This window comes from Sturnira hondurensis, unplaced genomic scaffold, assembly GCF_014824575.4.
Source record: "Sturnira hondurensis isolate 20B ecotype Veracruz unplaced genomic scaffold, ASM1482457v3 Scaffold0010128, whole genome shotgun sequence".
NCBI classification, from domain to species: Eukaryota; Metazoa; Chordata; class Mammalia; order Chiroptera; family Phyllostomidae; genus Sturnira; species Sturnira hondurensis.
Genome location: NW_028082759.1, coordinates 9332747 through 9348517, shown reverse-complemented (window position 1 = coordinate 9348517; position 15771 = coordinate 9332747). Strand labels below are relative to the sequence as shown.

General features: G+C 49.0%; 1 protein-coding gene across 1 annotated transcript in view; it reads left to right on the top strand.

Moving 5' to 3' along the window:
* TMEM131L (transmembrane 131 like) overlaps nucleotides 1-14715 on the top strand; it is a 140433-nt gene extending 125718 nt beyond the window's left edge. Inside the window, exons 27-35 of the mRNA XM_037058366.1 lie at nucleotides 1156-1280; nucleotides 4020-4186; nucleotides 5428-5610; nucleotides 6033-6111; nucleotides 7000-7082; nucleotides 10449-10569; nucleotides 11784-11875; nucleotides 13449-13588; nucleotides 14303-14715. Coding sequence (XP_036914261.1) covers nucleotides 1156-1280; nucleotides 4020-4186; nucleotides 5428-5610; nucleotides 6033-6111; nucleotides 7000-7082; nucleotides 10449-10569; nucleotides 11784-11875; nucleotides 13449-13588; nucleotides 14303-14578 — 1266 coding nt within the window. The 3' untranslated portion in view covers nucleotides 14579-14715. The remainder of the gene's footprint in view (nucleotides 1-1155; nucleotides 1281-4019; nucleotides 4187-5427; nucleotides 5611-6032; nucleotides 6112-6999; nucleotides 7083-10448; nucleotides 10570-11783; nucleotides 11876-13448; nucleotides 13589-14302) is intronic.
* Nucleotides 14716-15771: the final 1056 nt, after the last annotated feature.

The window sequence follows — 15771 nt, the reverse complement described above, 5'->3', positions numbered from 1 at the left end:
TGTTATATATTCAAAATCTATAATTTTTCCATATATCTAAAATATATAGTTGATCCTTGAACAACTAGGGTTTGAACTGCATGGGTCCAATTGTATATGGATTTTTCTTTTCAACAAATAGTGTAAATGTTATTTTATCTTCCTTATGATTTTTCTTCATAACATTTTCTTTTCTCTAGCTCATTTTTTGGTAAGAATACATACAACACACAAAATAATGTGTTAATCAACTCTTCCTGTTGTCAGTAAGGCCTCTGGTCAACGGTAGGCTCTTAGCAGTTAAATTTGGGGGAGTTAAAAGCTTTAACAATTATGTTTTGATTACCCATGAAATATGCATTGGCAGTCATTATCCCAAGCTGTTTTAGTGCTGACAAATTTTGTAACAGAGATAACATGAACTTGTTCTTTGTAAATCCAGGTAAACTAAGTGTATTGTACTGAATACTTGTAAAAAAGTTACACGTGGATTTTCAACTACATGGGGGGCATTGGCAACTCTGACTCCCGCATTGTTCAAGGGTCAATTGTATATGTATGTCCTGCTAAATTAAGTTTTTTCAAAACCACATTTGAAAGACATTAAGCATATTCTTGCCTTATTTACTTAAAAGGCTTAAAGCATTTTGGAGCATTCTCTGGAGACTTGGCTGTCCTCCTAACGCGCATCTATAAACACAAAAATATGAATATACAAATTACTCCTAAGTTGGGCTTTTACATGATTTCCCTTCAGTGGTGGTTCATGGGAACCGCACATTCCAAGTTAACAGGTGAAGGCTGGAGATTTATTGCTGCCAAAGGTGACAGTGAGCTGACCGTGAATTGCTAACAGATGTTTTTCCCTTTTTACTCCTCAGGAATTTTATAGGCAATGTTTTCTTTTTCCTTTTGCGTGGGTTGAGGGGTGTAGAGAGAGAAGGAAAATAAAAACAAACTAGAGTTTGGGAAATGTATGTCTCAGTTTTTGCAGTGTTTGAACATTTTGAAATTCATATAGAATTGGTCTTTAAAAGTTTATTTTAAAAAGCAATAGACCCCCTTACTTTTCCAGATTAATCTGACCAAACTTTTTATGTAAAATTAAAAATCACAGCGTTTTAAAAAAGCATTATTCTACTTAGTCAATTTCAGTTTTTTCCTCTCTCTCTTTAGCAGGAAGATTCTTCTAGGAAGAAGAAGCTTCAGGAGAAAAAAGAAGGGAATTTACAAAATTTAAATTGGAATAAAAACCGAACGTGTAGAAAAAACAAGAAAAGGGGAGCTGTGCAGGTCTTGAGGTTTGTAATTTCTATAATTCCTTGAAGATTTGGATCTATTTTTTACTCTGTAATTTGCATTTAGCTATTATCTTTTAAGCTTATTTTTGTTATGTTGGCTACAAATAATGTGAGACTGTAGATGTTTGCATTTTGAGATAAATGTTCTTTTCCTTTCATTAAATGTATTGGGGTGACATCGGTTCACAAAACCATACAGGTTTCAAGTGTAAGCTCAACGAAACATCGTCTGCACACTGCATCGTGCACCCATTGCCCCAAGCAAAGCCTCTTTCGGTCCCCGTCGTCCCGCTTTGCCTTCTTCCACTGTCCCCACCCCCTGTCCCTCTGGCTGTCACCATGCTGTTGTGTCTGTGTTTTACCTTCTTCCATCCATGTTGATTTTAAGAACATTTATGTATTTTTGAGGTCCATGTTCTTAAACTTTATTAATATTTTCTGGTTGTGTTTTAATTTCTTTTGTTAAAAGTACCTTTGAGTGCACAGGATTTTCAGATTTTTTACTTTATAAAATGCTAAAAGCTGTGGGAGATTTTAGAGGAAAAGCCTACGTCGGGCTCCATGCCAGGACCTGCCACGAGAAAGGGGGTGGTCGCCAGTCTGGGCCACTGGGGGTCCACCCAGCAGCCGCTGCCAGGAGGGAGGGACCCCAACTGTTCCGTTGTCGCTGAGAGCCCCCGAGCCAGAGAGGGTCAGAGCCAGGCTGTCGCTACCTCGGGGCACTTGATCTTCCTGAGCTTTTCTTTTCTTATCAGTAAAATGAAGGCGCTGGCAGTATTTATCTGGGAATCCTGTATTTCCGTGTTTCTGGAAGTATTCTTTAAATCTAATTTTATGGACGTTTCTCAGTTTCAGGTACTGCTCCCCGCTCCCCACCTCCCGCCCCAAACCAAGGTCAGTAGTGCGTGTCCTCTGACTCCAGGGGCTCGGCTCCGAAGGCTGATTCCCCACACTCCACAGTGTGCCCTGGTCCAGAGCCTCCAGGAGCCGTGGCCCTGCCTCTTCCTCCCTGGGTCTCGGAGGGGCTTTTCATTTTCTAGGTGTCCCTTCCCTTCCAGGGCCCCAGTTTAGGAGACTTAGCCCCAGCTCCCTGACTCTGGAGACTACTGTCTGGGTGCTAAAACCCAGGCCCTGGGCATTAAGCCTCTTTCCTCCCAAGTAACCCCTCCGTCCTCACCCCCTGGCTGTTTCTCCTTGTGAACATCCGGGGACTTCTCTGTCTTGTGAGCCCAGCGAGGTACTTAAATGTGCTTCTGTGCAGTTGCCCCCTCGCAGCTCTAGGTTTGCCTGGGGCCAGGGTTCCACCTTGCTGCATTTCCTCTTGTTACTGGAAGGGAAGTGTGGGCAGACAGTCGCCACTGTGGCAGTGACCTCGATGGGAAGCGTGTGGTGCTGGGTGCAGTGTCTGCCCTGGTCCCCCAGCCGCTGCATCTGGAGCTCAGACGCTGTGACTCTGTGGCATGACGCGCCCCCCGGCCAGTCTCACGTGCACTCTGTGGAGAACGGTTGGGCGACTCCGAGGGGTCTTCAGGCCCTGCTACACCTCTGGCTTGTGTCCGGTGGTCAGCAACACGCAAATATGAAAAAAAGCAGTAAACTCTTTGTGAGTTCGTTGTTAATACTGAATACCAATTGTGGATGGCTAATTATCCTGATATTGGCTGAAAAGATCGAGGCTAAATTGATCGAAAGCTGCAATGCAGTATCCTATAGAAAGGAAAGTTATACCTTGTATTCTTGTATTTGCATTTTCATGAAATTTGTATTAACTAATATGGTCACTCTAAAGTTTCATATTTCTGTGATGTGAACCTGTAGAAAGATATGAAATTAGAGTGTAATTTCACCAGTTAAGTGTTATAGCTATTTGAATGCAGATTTCTGACATGCTGAAGAAACAACATACAATATAGCTTTCAAGGATCATGTAGCTCATCAGGATGTTTTGAGAATATGATGCTTAAGAAGTAGGTGGCTGCTGGCTTGTCTGTTCCCCTGGCTCCTGCTTCCGTCTGTTCCCTCTTTACCTCGAGCGGTCAGAAAGCAGTGAAATTGTGTGCCGCATCTCACACTCTGGATCTTCTTAACTGCCGTCCCACCAACCTTACATGAGGACCGAAACTGGGCCGTATGAAATAACCACTCAGATATCCCATAGCTCTCTCCACACATATGGCCATTTACAAGGTTGTGTGACAGTTCTTCCCTTAAAAAGTTCATGGTCTAGTAGGAGAGGGGTTACTATTGGACCATAAACTCTTTGGGGGAGGAACTCTGTCCTGGGTAGACGCCACATGTTTTCTAACAATACCTGGCACGTGGTTGTCCCTTAGTAAATGTTTGCTGGATGAATGATTGGGAAGAAAGCTGACTAAATGCTCAGCACCCTCCCCCAGACACCAGGGAAGTCAAGCCAAGAGTCTTGGATTCTGGCCCTGGACTTGGCTGCTTACTAGCTGGCCCCGAGTGACTCATATAACTTGTGGAGTTTCAGTCTTCTTACTGTAAAATGTAAAAACAGACTAAAGGACCTCCAAATTAATTCTAGTTCTAACACAGTAAAATTGTTTTCTTCTGAGTATCTTCCCTTTGCTCATCATCCTCTCCCATCAGACCCAAAGGGAAGGGGTCTCCAGGTGTTCCCTGTTCGTATTTTCACCTGTAATAAGTCTCCTGGAAAGCAATATGCACGTGTTATGTATGATAACACCCCAACATGGCTTTTTGTGGCTCTTCCAGGCCTTCTGAACAGAGCGAACTGAAACTTGAGTGCAGTGAATTTGAAAAGTCTGAGCTGAGCCGTGCTATCGATGTCAGAAGCTGGTGTCCACAGGAAAGCTCCAGGGAAACGTGTAAGACGGGCACCGGCATCGGAAGAAGCTCCCCTGCGGCACAGAGAGACGCAGGTATGGACCCTGCTGAGCTACCAACAGTGCTGCAGGCGGGGGACTTTTGTGTCCTCGAGGAAGTATCCCTGTGGGAGAAGTGGTGTCTTGATGAGATGATCACTTTCCAGGCAGCTTAGCTCACTAAAGCCCGAATGGAAACCCGTCAGGATGAGACTAGAAAGCTAAGATTCTCTTAAGCCTGGACAGGCCTCTAGTGTTGCCTCCTCCTGCCTCCCACCTGCCTGAAATCTAGCCATTCTCAACCGTCCTCATGCAGCCTGTGGAAGGTTAGAATGGTAGCCCTGTCACAAGCCTGAGCCAGCTGGTCCCTCCAGAGTCAGGCCACTGTGCCACCCAGGGGCTGCTGGGTATGTCCCTGGGAGTGGGAGGCAGAGGGCATCCAGTGCTAGGTCCTGCTTAGGGCAGAGCTGGAGGCTAAAGGGCCACTGAAGTTGCCAGGCCAGGTGGGGTGTGGGGTGGGGGCAGGTGTGACCCCGCCAGCCAACCCCCCACATTCCCAGACACATGCCAGGCCAGTGCACACCGCCCAGGCTGCAGAGTTAGTGGGCTTCTGTCTTTGTCTGCTGTTCATTCCCTAGACACTTGTGTTGCTTTTTGGTCCTACTGGAGCTTCTCCCCACCCACACATAAATACCACTTTGAAGCTCTTAGTGGGTATCTTAATTAAAATGAGGGGGAAAGTACCTACAAACCTCAGTCCAATAGACTAGCCTTGATTTTATTTTTTAATTTTTTTATTTGATTGGTGAGAGAGAGAGAGAGAGAAGGTTGGAGGGTGGGGACATCAATTTGTTGTTCCTCTAATTTATGCATTCATTGGTTGATTCCTGGATGTGCCCTGACTGGGGATCAAACCTGCAACCTTGGCATATGAGGATGACCCTTTAACCAGCTGAGCTACCCGGCCAGGGGTGGCCTCAGTTTGGTTGATAGAAGTGTTTGCTATTCCCAGAACCATTTTTAGGCCAAGGTTATCATTGGTATGGACCAAATAAGCCCTCAACCAGTTTAATTGCCTGTCCCATAGGCAGAGGAGACCTAGCTCTTCCCTGCTGTTTTCTCAGAGTCCTATCATTAGTTTCAGGTCACTTCATTCTCGTTCAGTGAGCAGAGTTAGCTGACCCTGCAGTCAACCCTTGCTGTCTTGGGAATTTCACCTTTCTCCTTCGATCAGAAATGACATCAAGTCGAAAATTCAGCGACACCTGGGGTCAGGTCTCCTCTCTTCCTTCCCGCAGAGGGTTACTTCCAGAAGCCTGGGAAGAAGCGTGGGGAGAAGTCGTGCTCCGATTCCAGCTCGGACTGCGGCAGCTCCTCGGGCAGCGTGCGCGCCAGCCGGGGCAGCTGGGGCAGCTGGAGCAGCAGCAGCTCCGACGGGGACAAGAAGCCGGTGGCAGTCCCTCAGCACTTCCTGCCGGCCGGTGAGCTAAATGATGTTTATTTTTATAGCTTCCCTACAATGACCATGCTGCTTTTATAACCTGGAGGGGTCTATTTATGTAGCAAAATTTCTTTTCTCAGAAAACTCACCCTTAAGAAGTTCATGGTTTTATGAACTTTTTGTGGTTTCATGAACTTTTCATGGTTTCAGCTTTTTCTCCATAACTGCAACATTATTAAGCCAAAAGGTATAAATCTAAATGTTAGGTTTTATTGCAGTTTCAGTGAAAAGATAAATTATCAAAGACTTTTTAAAAATCACATCGCTGAACTTGTGACTATCGGTGCAAAGTGAAAAATAAGTCGCTCATTCAGGGTTCAGGACATTAACCCCGTTTGCATTATAATACCTCATGCCATTGAATCATGTTTGTAAAAACTGACAATTTATTTTTTTATGCAGGAGACCGCGTGTCACAGAACGACTTCCCTTCAGACACGCCCATCGCCCTGAACCTTTGCCATAACATCTGCAGCCCCACGTAAGTGTTCAACCTTGGCCTTCACCGTGTGTTTCATGTACTGCTGTTTCCACCAGCGTGGTTCTTCCTTGTACTTGGTTCTGCAGGTTAGAGTGGGAGAGCTTTGTAAGGATATAAGGAAGTAAATTCCGATTTTACACGTAATTCGGAAAAAAGCAGGATTCTACTGAGAGAACACGGCTCGTGTTGGGGTGCCTCTGGTATCGCTGGTCCTCTCTGTGATGGGACCATGTTAGGAAGTCCCCCCTCCTGAGGGTCCAAGGAGGAAACTATACTGGCAGGAGAATGGGCATCATCTCCCTTTCTCTGGGACTTGAAATACAGCTGAGCATGGGCAGCTGGGTAGAGACGCGGTGTTTACAGTCCCTCCAGATGGTGCCCAGGGATGAAATAAACCGGCCCTGCCCACTGAGTGGGAGGGGAGGGTGTGTAAGAGGAAGGGCTTCGGAATGAGGCCAGGAATTGGTTTTCTTAAGGCATCGGCCACATCGTGAGAGGACAGGCTGGCGTTAACATTAAATTGGTGAGTGGGTGTAAAAGGCCCAGCTGGGGTACCAGGAAGGCTCTGTGAGAACTGTTTTTGTTACGGGAAGAGAGTGAGCCGGGGTCCAGGCTTGGTGCCAGCAGGTGGCAGGCAGAGAGGAAACTGTAGACCACCGTCGCGACCTAAGGTCAAATGGTTTCATTGTCATTTATTAAAGGAAGACTTTGCTGGATCTTGGGAACTTAATATTCCTCAGCCCTTCTCGGGCTGTGTATCATTATGTCTCTAGTGTATATTTTTCTTGGGAGAAGGATCCATGTAAAAATTCAGTCACGGTTGGTTATGCAAATTGTCTCTCCTTATACAGAAACAACAAGCAATCTTCATTTTCTCTCTTTCCCCAGAGGCGTGAACAGTCTCCCGCAATATGCAGAACCTCCCTGTCCCAGTCTTCCTGCGGGGCCTGCAGGTGTCGAAGAGGAGAAAGGTGAGGCTCCTGTGTCTTCTCCAGACACCAGCCAGGTGCTCTGTGTCCTGGGTTGGGGGCGTGGGGCGTGGTGGGGAGGTTTGAGAAGACGAGCTGGTTGGGTGGGGCAGAGCCACTGCCCCAGCATCCTCTTCTCTAAGCCACGTCAGTGGGCTTTTGGGCATTGGGAAGACACCTGCCTTCCACACCACCATCGTCAGGAGCCTCTGACTTTGGCTGCTCCCCCTGCGCTGACACCAAGCTCCCTCCTTATAGCTGAGGTGCAGGGCCCGTGGCCCTGGGGTGGTGCAGGGCTACCTCTGCACGTAGTTCCCCTTTCCCAGCGGTGAGGCCCAGTTGGAGGGCACACCAAGGGCGAGTTTCAAGCTTCTTAGCCTGCTTCTGCTTTTCCTCCTCCTCTTCCCCACCTCCCCATGCCCTACGAGCCCATTAACCAGCCTTGGCAGCCTTAGAGACCAGCCTCGCTCCTGCACCAGGCCTGAGATGGGGGGCCCAGCCCCTGCAGGCCCCCACTACCTGGGAGAGGACAACAGCCCGGGAGCTGAAATGGGAGTGGGTCAGAAGGAAATCCCACTCCCACCTGAGGCCTCTCTGTCGGGGGGCTAGCTCCAGTACCCCCTCATTTTTCTTCTCCCTTTCTTCGTTACCTCCCGTTGCCCTTGTCTCCTGTTTCCTTCTGCTGCCCCCTTTCTGCCTAACCAGGGTCAGGGTCAGGGTCAGGGTCAGGGTCAGGAATTGCAGCAGGACAAGCCCCCGACCTTCACGCTCACATTGTTGCGTATCCACCTTATACTGATTGAACAGCTTTCTACACAAGGGAGCAGGTTTACTCTGAAAGTTTAAGGCTTCTGTGCTGTTCTTTGCAAACATTTTGGACTTGGTGTCAAATTATCAATGGAAATAAATGATCTGTGAGCTGGGCCTAATGACTAGGCTAGGAAAGTCAGCATTTTTAGTTTTTAAAAAGCCAGTAACTTGCTCAGGCAAGGTCTGGGCGAGGTTTCGATGGGGACTACCTTTATCTTTCAGGTAGCAGAGAAGAGAGGGGATTTAGTTAATGGGGAAAAACAAGAACTGTGTCCAAACAGATAGACCTTACCACGTGATTGTGTCTTTGTTGTCGGTGGGGAATTCCACGTCCTGTGGTGCCTTAAACCATGGGCTTGTGTCTGTGTGTTTATCTCATTCCTGTGAACAATCTGCGGTTACTTTTTAACCCCCTGTTACAATCCTTGGTTGGGGGACGTCACCAGAGCGATGACCCTGTTCACAATTACTGTCCACAAAGCACTGGTCCCACCTGCTTTGGGCTGCCCTCACCTGTGTCGGTGTGCTTTCGTTCTTGCCCAGCTTCAGTTCCCCAATCCATGGTTACTGGCATGTCCTTGCTTCCTGTCCCTTTATTCACTGGGTTCACCTTCCAGAACCTCAGCCACGGTTCTGTCCAGTGCTCCAGCTTCTCTGCCTGCTTGCGTGCTGGTGAGCCAGACCGGAGAACGGCATCCACACACGCTGACCGCCTGCTCTGCGAATACCTGACTGCTGGCTGCGTGGGGGCCCTGCTGCTGCACGTCCCCAGTCCCTTCCCCCACCACTCTTTTCCCGACCACACTTCCAGCGCCTTCTGCCTCATTCTCTTAGTTGGTCTTGCTTCCTGTGGACCTGGGAAAGCGAGAAGCAGCTGAGTCCTTCAGGAGGCTGCCACGGCCTGTCTGCCTGCTGCCACCATCGTGAATTGTCAGTGTGACCCTCCTTTCCAAGGACGCTGTTGAGCACATTTTTGCACCCCTCCCCCCTTATCAGTTTTTCTCGAATCGGCATACAAACATGCTGCTCGCGGTCCTTCCCTCTGTGGCATCTGTGACGCTGGAAACATGGCCACGTCCAGTGCGGTGATGGACCCAGGGAGCAGTACGGCCGGTCGGGGAGGTGTAGGTGATTCCAGTCCATCTTCTCAGATGATGGGCCCTTGGCAGGGGCCTCTACATGAGTGGCTCAGAAAGTTCCATCAGAACCCAAGATTCATCCTCACATTTCACGACCCCAAAGGGGTCTTCTGCCTGCCAGTCTGCAGCCTGCCAAGTGACAGACCAACCAAACATCTGGGCCACGGATAAGAGACTAAGAGTCAGTGAAAACACAGAAGTCCAAGAGGAGAGTTGACCCTGAGCTACGAGAACTGCCATGGGTCAGCCCCCGAGCAGAGTGACCATGTGTGTTCTTGGTGCTGCCCAGCGGGCACCGAGGTGAACAGTGGCGTGGACAGGGTTGGCTGAAACCCGGTGCACATAGTCGGGTCTCAGCCAACCCTGCCTCCAGGGCGCCAAGCTTGGGGGAACCTCAGTGAATTGAGGGCCCCAGTGATCCAGTAGCTTTGCTTCAGGTAGCAGCGAGGGGGATTGAGTTTCCCTGGAGGAATAGCAGCCATTATTTGCCCATGTAAAACAGATGTGGCTGCGGCCCAGACAGGCCCTCGAACATCATCGTGTTTGCTCTAATGGCCCCTGGTCCCAGGTGTCTCGGGGTGACTCGGACAGGCCCAGGCACTCGTATTATACAGTGTGAGTTGCATCACAGAAGGAACCTTGAGCTCATAGAACCCATATCTTTTATAACAGGCAGTACGCACGCCTCCCTCTGCCCAGAGGGAGTCACTGCATGTTGCAGGCCTTTCGTTTAGCCAACATCCTTAAACAGTCCAGAAGAAAAGCATTCAGGGCCTCTGCTTGCAAGGTGCACAGAAATGTGAGGCTTATGTCCTGGCAGTCACTCACCTCATCCCCCACTGCTCACCTCTCACCCCATCCTTTCTGGCCACACAGTGTGCTTGCTGTTCTGGACTCTCAAGGCACATTCCCGCTTGGGGGATTTTACAATCAGCACTGTTCCCTGTGCCTGGAGCACACCTCCCTCACGCTTCCTTGGCTCGCTTCTCACTTCCTTCCCAATTTGGATGGCTCAGATATTCCCTCCATGAGGCCTTTGCCTGCTCTGTTGAAAGCCCCCGTGGCCGTCATCACAGTACTTGGAGTCCCAGCCATGTCTACCCTGTCCCCTTCTGTCCCTGCCCGCCCTCTGGAACGTGCACCTGTCTGCTGCCGAGCTGGCGTCTGTAACGGGGCCTTGCGGAAAGTAGGGCCCTGTGTCCTTGTCAGGTCATTGTAAGTGTCTCGTCTGGGTCAGGAGACAGCTGGGCACTGTCTGAGGTGAAGGTCAAAGCAGTGTGCTCTGTTTCCGCTTTACATTCTGCAAGAATATCCCGAAAGGAGTCGGGAAAGCAGACGTGGTCAGTGTGTGGGGGTCACGGGGGGCGGGCGTTTTCTGGAGGGAAGAAGCAGGACTGAGAGGCCTTGCTCTCTTCCTTAGGTCTCTACCCGCCTGGAGACCTGTGGCCCACGCCGCCCGTGTGCATGACCAGCGGCTTCAACTGCCCTTTGGAGAGCGCCGTGCCCAGCGTGATGCAGGGGCCAGCCCCGGTTCATAATAGGTACAGGTGTCTTGGCTGAGGGCCGCCCTGCTTGGCGCGAGGGCCTGCGGTGGGGATGTGGGTCCACCGGGTAGGTGGTCCTCAGGATCGAGGACCAGGCTTCCCTCCCCAGCTGCCTTAGCCAGGAATTACCGTCTGCCTTTTGGAGTTTCATCGTGACGTCTGAGAAAATAACAACTCAGGCACTGAGAGAAACATGAAAGGAAATAAAAGTGATGTATAACATAGCTGGTGACCACGACATTACTTTCCTTTTTTAGAGTAAAAAGATGGGGTATTACTATATTAGAGGCAAAATTGAAAAAGCTATCACTTCTAATCCCCACCCCTGACAGGGGCGAAGATTTCAATGATACTAGCCATGAACACATTTCAATCGTTAGATTAAACGATTTGAGCATTGAAAAATAGGCCTAGAGTGGCTGTTCCGGAAATTTGCTTATGACTGTTACTATGTTGTTGGATGACAAAAACTTGAGAAAATGTTCATGCCTGTGCATGATCAAAGAACCCGCTTGAATTCTTGGAGGGAGGTGGTCGGCTTATTACAGTGGCATCTACTTCCCTGTGTCTGCAACGAGCATCAGCTCTGCAGCCGCAGTCAGAGCGTTATGAATCAGAGCCGTTAGGGTTGTGATTACTTCCCTAACACGAGTGCCGGCCTTGCTCCTAGGGAAAGGTGGGCATTTGCATAGCAGAACATGCACAGGACCTTCAGGTGTGAGCTGAGACACTTCAAGGTGGTTCAGTGCCTCTCTTGCAGCTCTAGTTAACCATGGCCTTGGCTTCTGCCTCCGGTCAGACTTCAGCCTGGTTACGGGGAAGTGTGCTCCTCATCCGAGCTGTCTGCCTTGCCATGGGATGCCACTGGTGATGAGCTGAAGTCAGTCTTTGATTCTGTGACTGGAGAAAGCACACTGGACTATCTTTTTGCCATGTATAATGCACACTCACACCTTAGCACTAATTCCCATGTATAATGCACACCCACATCCTAGCAACAATTCCCATGTATAATGCCCACCCTTATTTTCCACTCAAAAATCTGGGCCAAAAAGTGTGCATTATACATAGTGATATATGGTACCTCTTTTATTTTCCAAAATTGGAGATTTAGCAGTGATGAGGGTGCCGGGCAATGCAACTGCTTTCCTCTTCCTTTGCTCGCTCTGTGGACGCCCTGTTCCTGAAACGGGACCTCTGGTTTTTTGCAGCAGTTTCATTGACTGGAGCGCCACCTGCGAGGGCCAGTTCCCCGGTGTGTACTGCCCCCTGGAGCTGAGCGACTACAATGCCTTTCCAGAAGGTGAGAGCTGCTGGAAGGGCCCCAGCACCATGCGTTCATCCTTATAAAGCCCCGGGTGGAGTGCACGGCCTTCAGGCTCTACCTGCAGGAGATCCTGCCTAAAATGAAATTAGATATAGTTGACATAACATATATTAGTTTCAGGTGTACAACCTAATGATTCGATATTTGTGTATTTTGAGAAATGATTACCACACAGTAAGTCTAGTTAACATGCACCACTGCTCATAGTTAACAGTTTTTGTTCTTGTCCTAAGAACTTTCAAGATTTACTCCTAGCAGCTTCTAACATGTAAGACAGCGTTATTAATTTCAGTTACCACAGTGCACGTCAGATCCCCAGGACTGACTGACTTTACAACTGGGAGTTTGTACTTTTTCACCCCCTTCCCCCATGTGTTCTACTCCCCAACACCCCACCTCTGCACCCACCCATCTGCTATGGTATTTGGGAGCTGCGTGTGTGTGTGTGGTTGCTGTTTATGTTCTTGTTGCTAAGACTGTGCCTTTAATCGTGCGTAACCTTTGAGAATGACCTTACGGAAGGGGGCTGCCAAGTGCCTTTGCTTGGGTCTAGCTCTGCATACCTGCCATGTATCATTTTATGTGGCCTCAAAAAGCCCCGTAAACCTGGGCATCTGGGGACTTCTACCAATGACCCTCATCTATTTCGTCCTTGAAAGAGGACTGGGTCATTTGGATTTACGTGGATCACCTACAGGGGGGCTGGGGCCTTTGTTGTGGGTGGTTCTTTTCAGGCAGGCAAGTGCATGTGACCAGAAACCTCCACCTGCTTGTCCTGTCCCTCTCCTGTGCCCGCTCTCTTGCCCCTGAGGGTGCTTCAGAGGAAGGAAAGATGCTCTCGGGGGAAATTGTGGAAAATTGCCGGTGCTTGGGTTCAAGCACCTGTCATAAAAAACAATGAGAGATATGAGATTTCCCAGATGAACTGGAAAGTGCCGTTATTGTATATTACAGTATGATCATGATTTCTCATATTAGGGCTACCTTTGCAGAGACAGAGTAAACTGTATGTCAGATACTTTCTTGCACTTTGTGGCTTTGGAAACGTGCATGGCTCCATGCTAACCACAGGGGGGTGCTGTGGTAACTTTCCTATGCTTGTGAGGCTTGTGTGTACTATCTTAGCTAAGCACTTGGTTTGGTGCTTTATCAGTCCAAACCTCACATACGCAGGTGGTGGAGGTTGGCATGACAGATAATAAAGTAAAATGTTAAGGACTGGGAAGAATCTTGACACTATTCAAATCTATAGTTGCATTATAGCGTCTTCTGTGTATTAGGAAGATACCCATCAAATTATCAAATATAGAGCACCAAGCCCAGATGCAGGTCTTCCTCACTGAGGACTTCCCAGGTGATGTGTCTCATAAACAGTGTTAAACTTGAGAGTAACAGTGAAACTCCTGGTTCACACCAAGTAAGTATGTTATGTCTATCTTTAGTCTGTTAGTGTAATAGTAAGGCCAGGAAAGCTTTTTTTTTTTTGCTGAGAGAATTCAGTCCGTGCCATAAAAATCTTTACCTGTGTCGTTGTCTCCCGTTCTTTTAGAAAACATGAATTATCCCAGTGCCTTCCCCTGTCCTGCTGGAATTCAGACAGACTTTACTGATCCCAACTCGCAGTCTACCTGGAACACGCCCCCCAACGTGCCAGCAGCCTGGGGACACGCTGGTCTCCTCAGCAATCAGGTCAGTGCTGGCCCGCCTGCGCTGGGGCCCTGGGGCAGCTCGCATTTCTTTCTGGTGGTTCTGAAATCCTGGCCTGACTTAGCTTTGGAGTTGGGTTCGGATCAGCTAAAGCCCACCCTGTGAAGGAGCCTACCGTGTAATCAGACAGGGAGGGGCTTGCTGACCTTGACATTCTAGCCACTTCCCAACCATCCCGAGCAGTGATGGTCTGTAGGTGAAATTGACTGGGGCCAGGAAGCCTTCTGTGACACAGCTGTGGTGAAGTGGCCCCGCTGACCTCTCTGTGGGTGATAAGAGACGAGACGAAAGTTGACTCAGTGGCGGGGGGCAGCTGGGCCCCAAGGGCTTCCTGCCTGTAAGCACCGTGAGCACCACGTGTACCCTGAGCACCGTGCGTGCCGTGTGCACCGTGTCGTTCCTTGCTTCAAAGCACAATACCTTTCCCCTCTCGGATCCACTCTGAAGTTTTTTACAGTTTACACTTGAACTGTGGGTCCTTCTTTGGGTGGAAAATCAGTTTATCCAGTTAGATGAGGGTTTCTAACCCTCTGAGGAAAAGGGAGTTAAAACAGCCCAGGTGGTTGAGAATAGATTGATAACATCCAATAACTTGGATGGACCCCATTGTGGTGTCCGCTTTATCCTTGATACTGCCTTCTAAGACATATTTTTTAAAAAGCGTATCTTTTTTACCCCTTCTCATTCACACGTCAGCCCTACCTCACAAGCACCCGCAGCTTATCTCCGATGTCCGGGCTCTTTGGTTCCATCTGGGCCCCGCAGAGCGATGTGTATGACAGCTGCTGCCCCATCAGCTCCGCCGCAGAGCACCCGGCTCACATGGAAAGCCCAGCGGTCATGTGCAAGGAGTACTACCCAGGGTTCGACCCTTTTCGTGCCTACATGAACCTGGACATATGGACTACCACGACCAACAGGAATGCGAATTTCCCCCTGTCTAGGGACTCGAGTTACTGTGGGAACGTGTGACGAGAATTTGATTTTTAAACAATGTGAATAAACAAGCTTGCGTTTTGATGACTAGTGTAAACTGGTTCTTGGGATAGATTACGGATATTGGTGAATATTTTGGCACTTTTATATGAAAATAAACTTTTTAAATGAAATCTGGGCACATTATTTTTTTTTTAACCCTTCACAAATCAGTGGTGGAAACCAAGCATTCGTACATCATCCCTTTGTAACTCAGGAAGTATGGCAGACATTCCAAATGTCTTAAATCAGAACAACGGAGCCTTCTTAGGAAGGTAGAAAGTGACACACGGAATCCCCCAGGGAGCTTGTGCTAAATGGAATCGACATTCCCAGAGATTCTGATTTCATTGGCCGGTGGCTCGTGAGATCCGAATCTTTCTTTGCGAGTTCTCCATTGCCTGTCATGTGTGGCCGGGTGTCGAGGACTGCTGGCTGGGAAAGCCCAGCTGAGCAGCTGGTCACCTGCCTGGGTGGACCAGGCGCAGGGCGGCCCTCTCTGGTCCTGGTGGTTGTGGCTGCTGGGGTGAAGCCATAGCCTAGCCCTGTTCTGCCTGTCCAAGAGGGTTCCCTCCCTCGGGCCGGTCGCTGGGGCCAGAGCAGCAGGGACATCCTAGTGTATGGTCTCCCTCCGAGTGAGCAGCCTTACCCCAAACACGAGCACTCGGGGGTTAGGTGCTGAGGCACGTTTGCCACTGGTTGTGTGTGTGTGTGTGTGTGTGTGTGAGTGACTCCATGGTGGAATTCTGCTGGCATGTATGAGCTTTGAAAACACATCGAACTTTTAATAAAGTTGTCTTATTTTTACACTTTGCTTTATCTTTATTGGAAATTCAGTAGGAGCAATGCTGAGTGGAATGCTGGGTTTGCTTGCTTTGCATTTATTTCACTTTGCCATACGTGTGTGGGAGCCTGGGACAAGGGGGACAAGTGTCCTGCAAGTCCGCAACTGCCTTTCTATAGGGAGCACCACCAAGCAGGCTGGGGCTACTAGAAACTTCTGGGGTCACCACGTTAGAGTCCCAGTTTGGGTGACGCATATCCCCAGCCCCTAATACTGAACAGTGTTAGAAATAATGTAGGTTCTAGGATATACCCCAAAGATTTGAAAGCAAGGATTTGAAGGAAAGTTCGTACACCCCCCTGTTCATAGCAGCCGAAAGGTGCAAACCACCCAAAGGTGTGTTGAT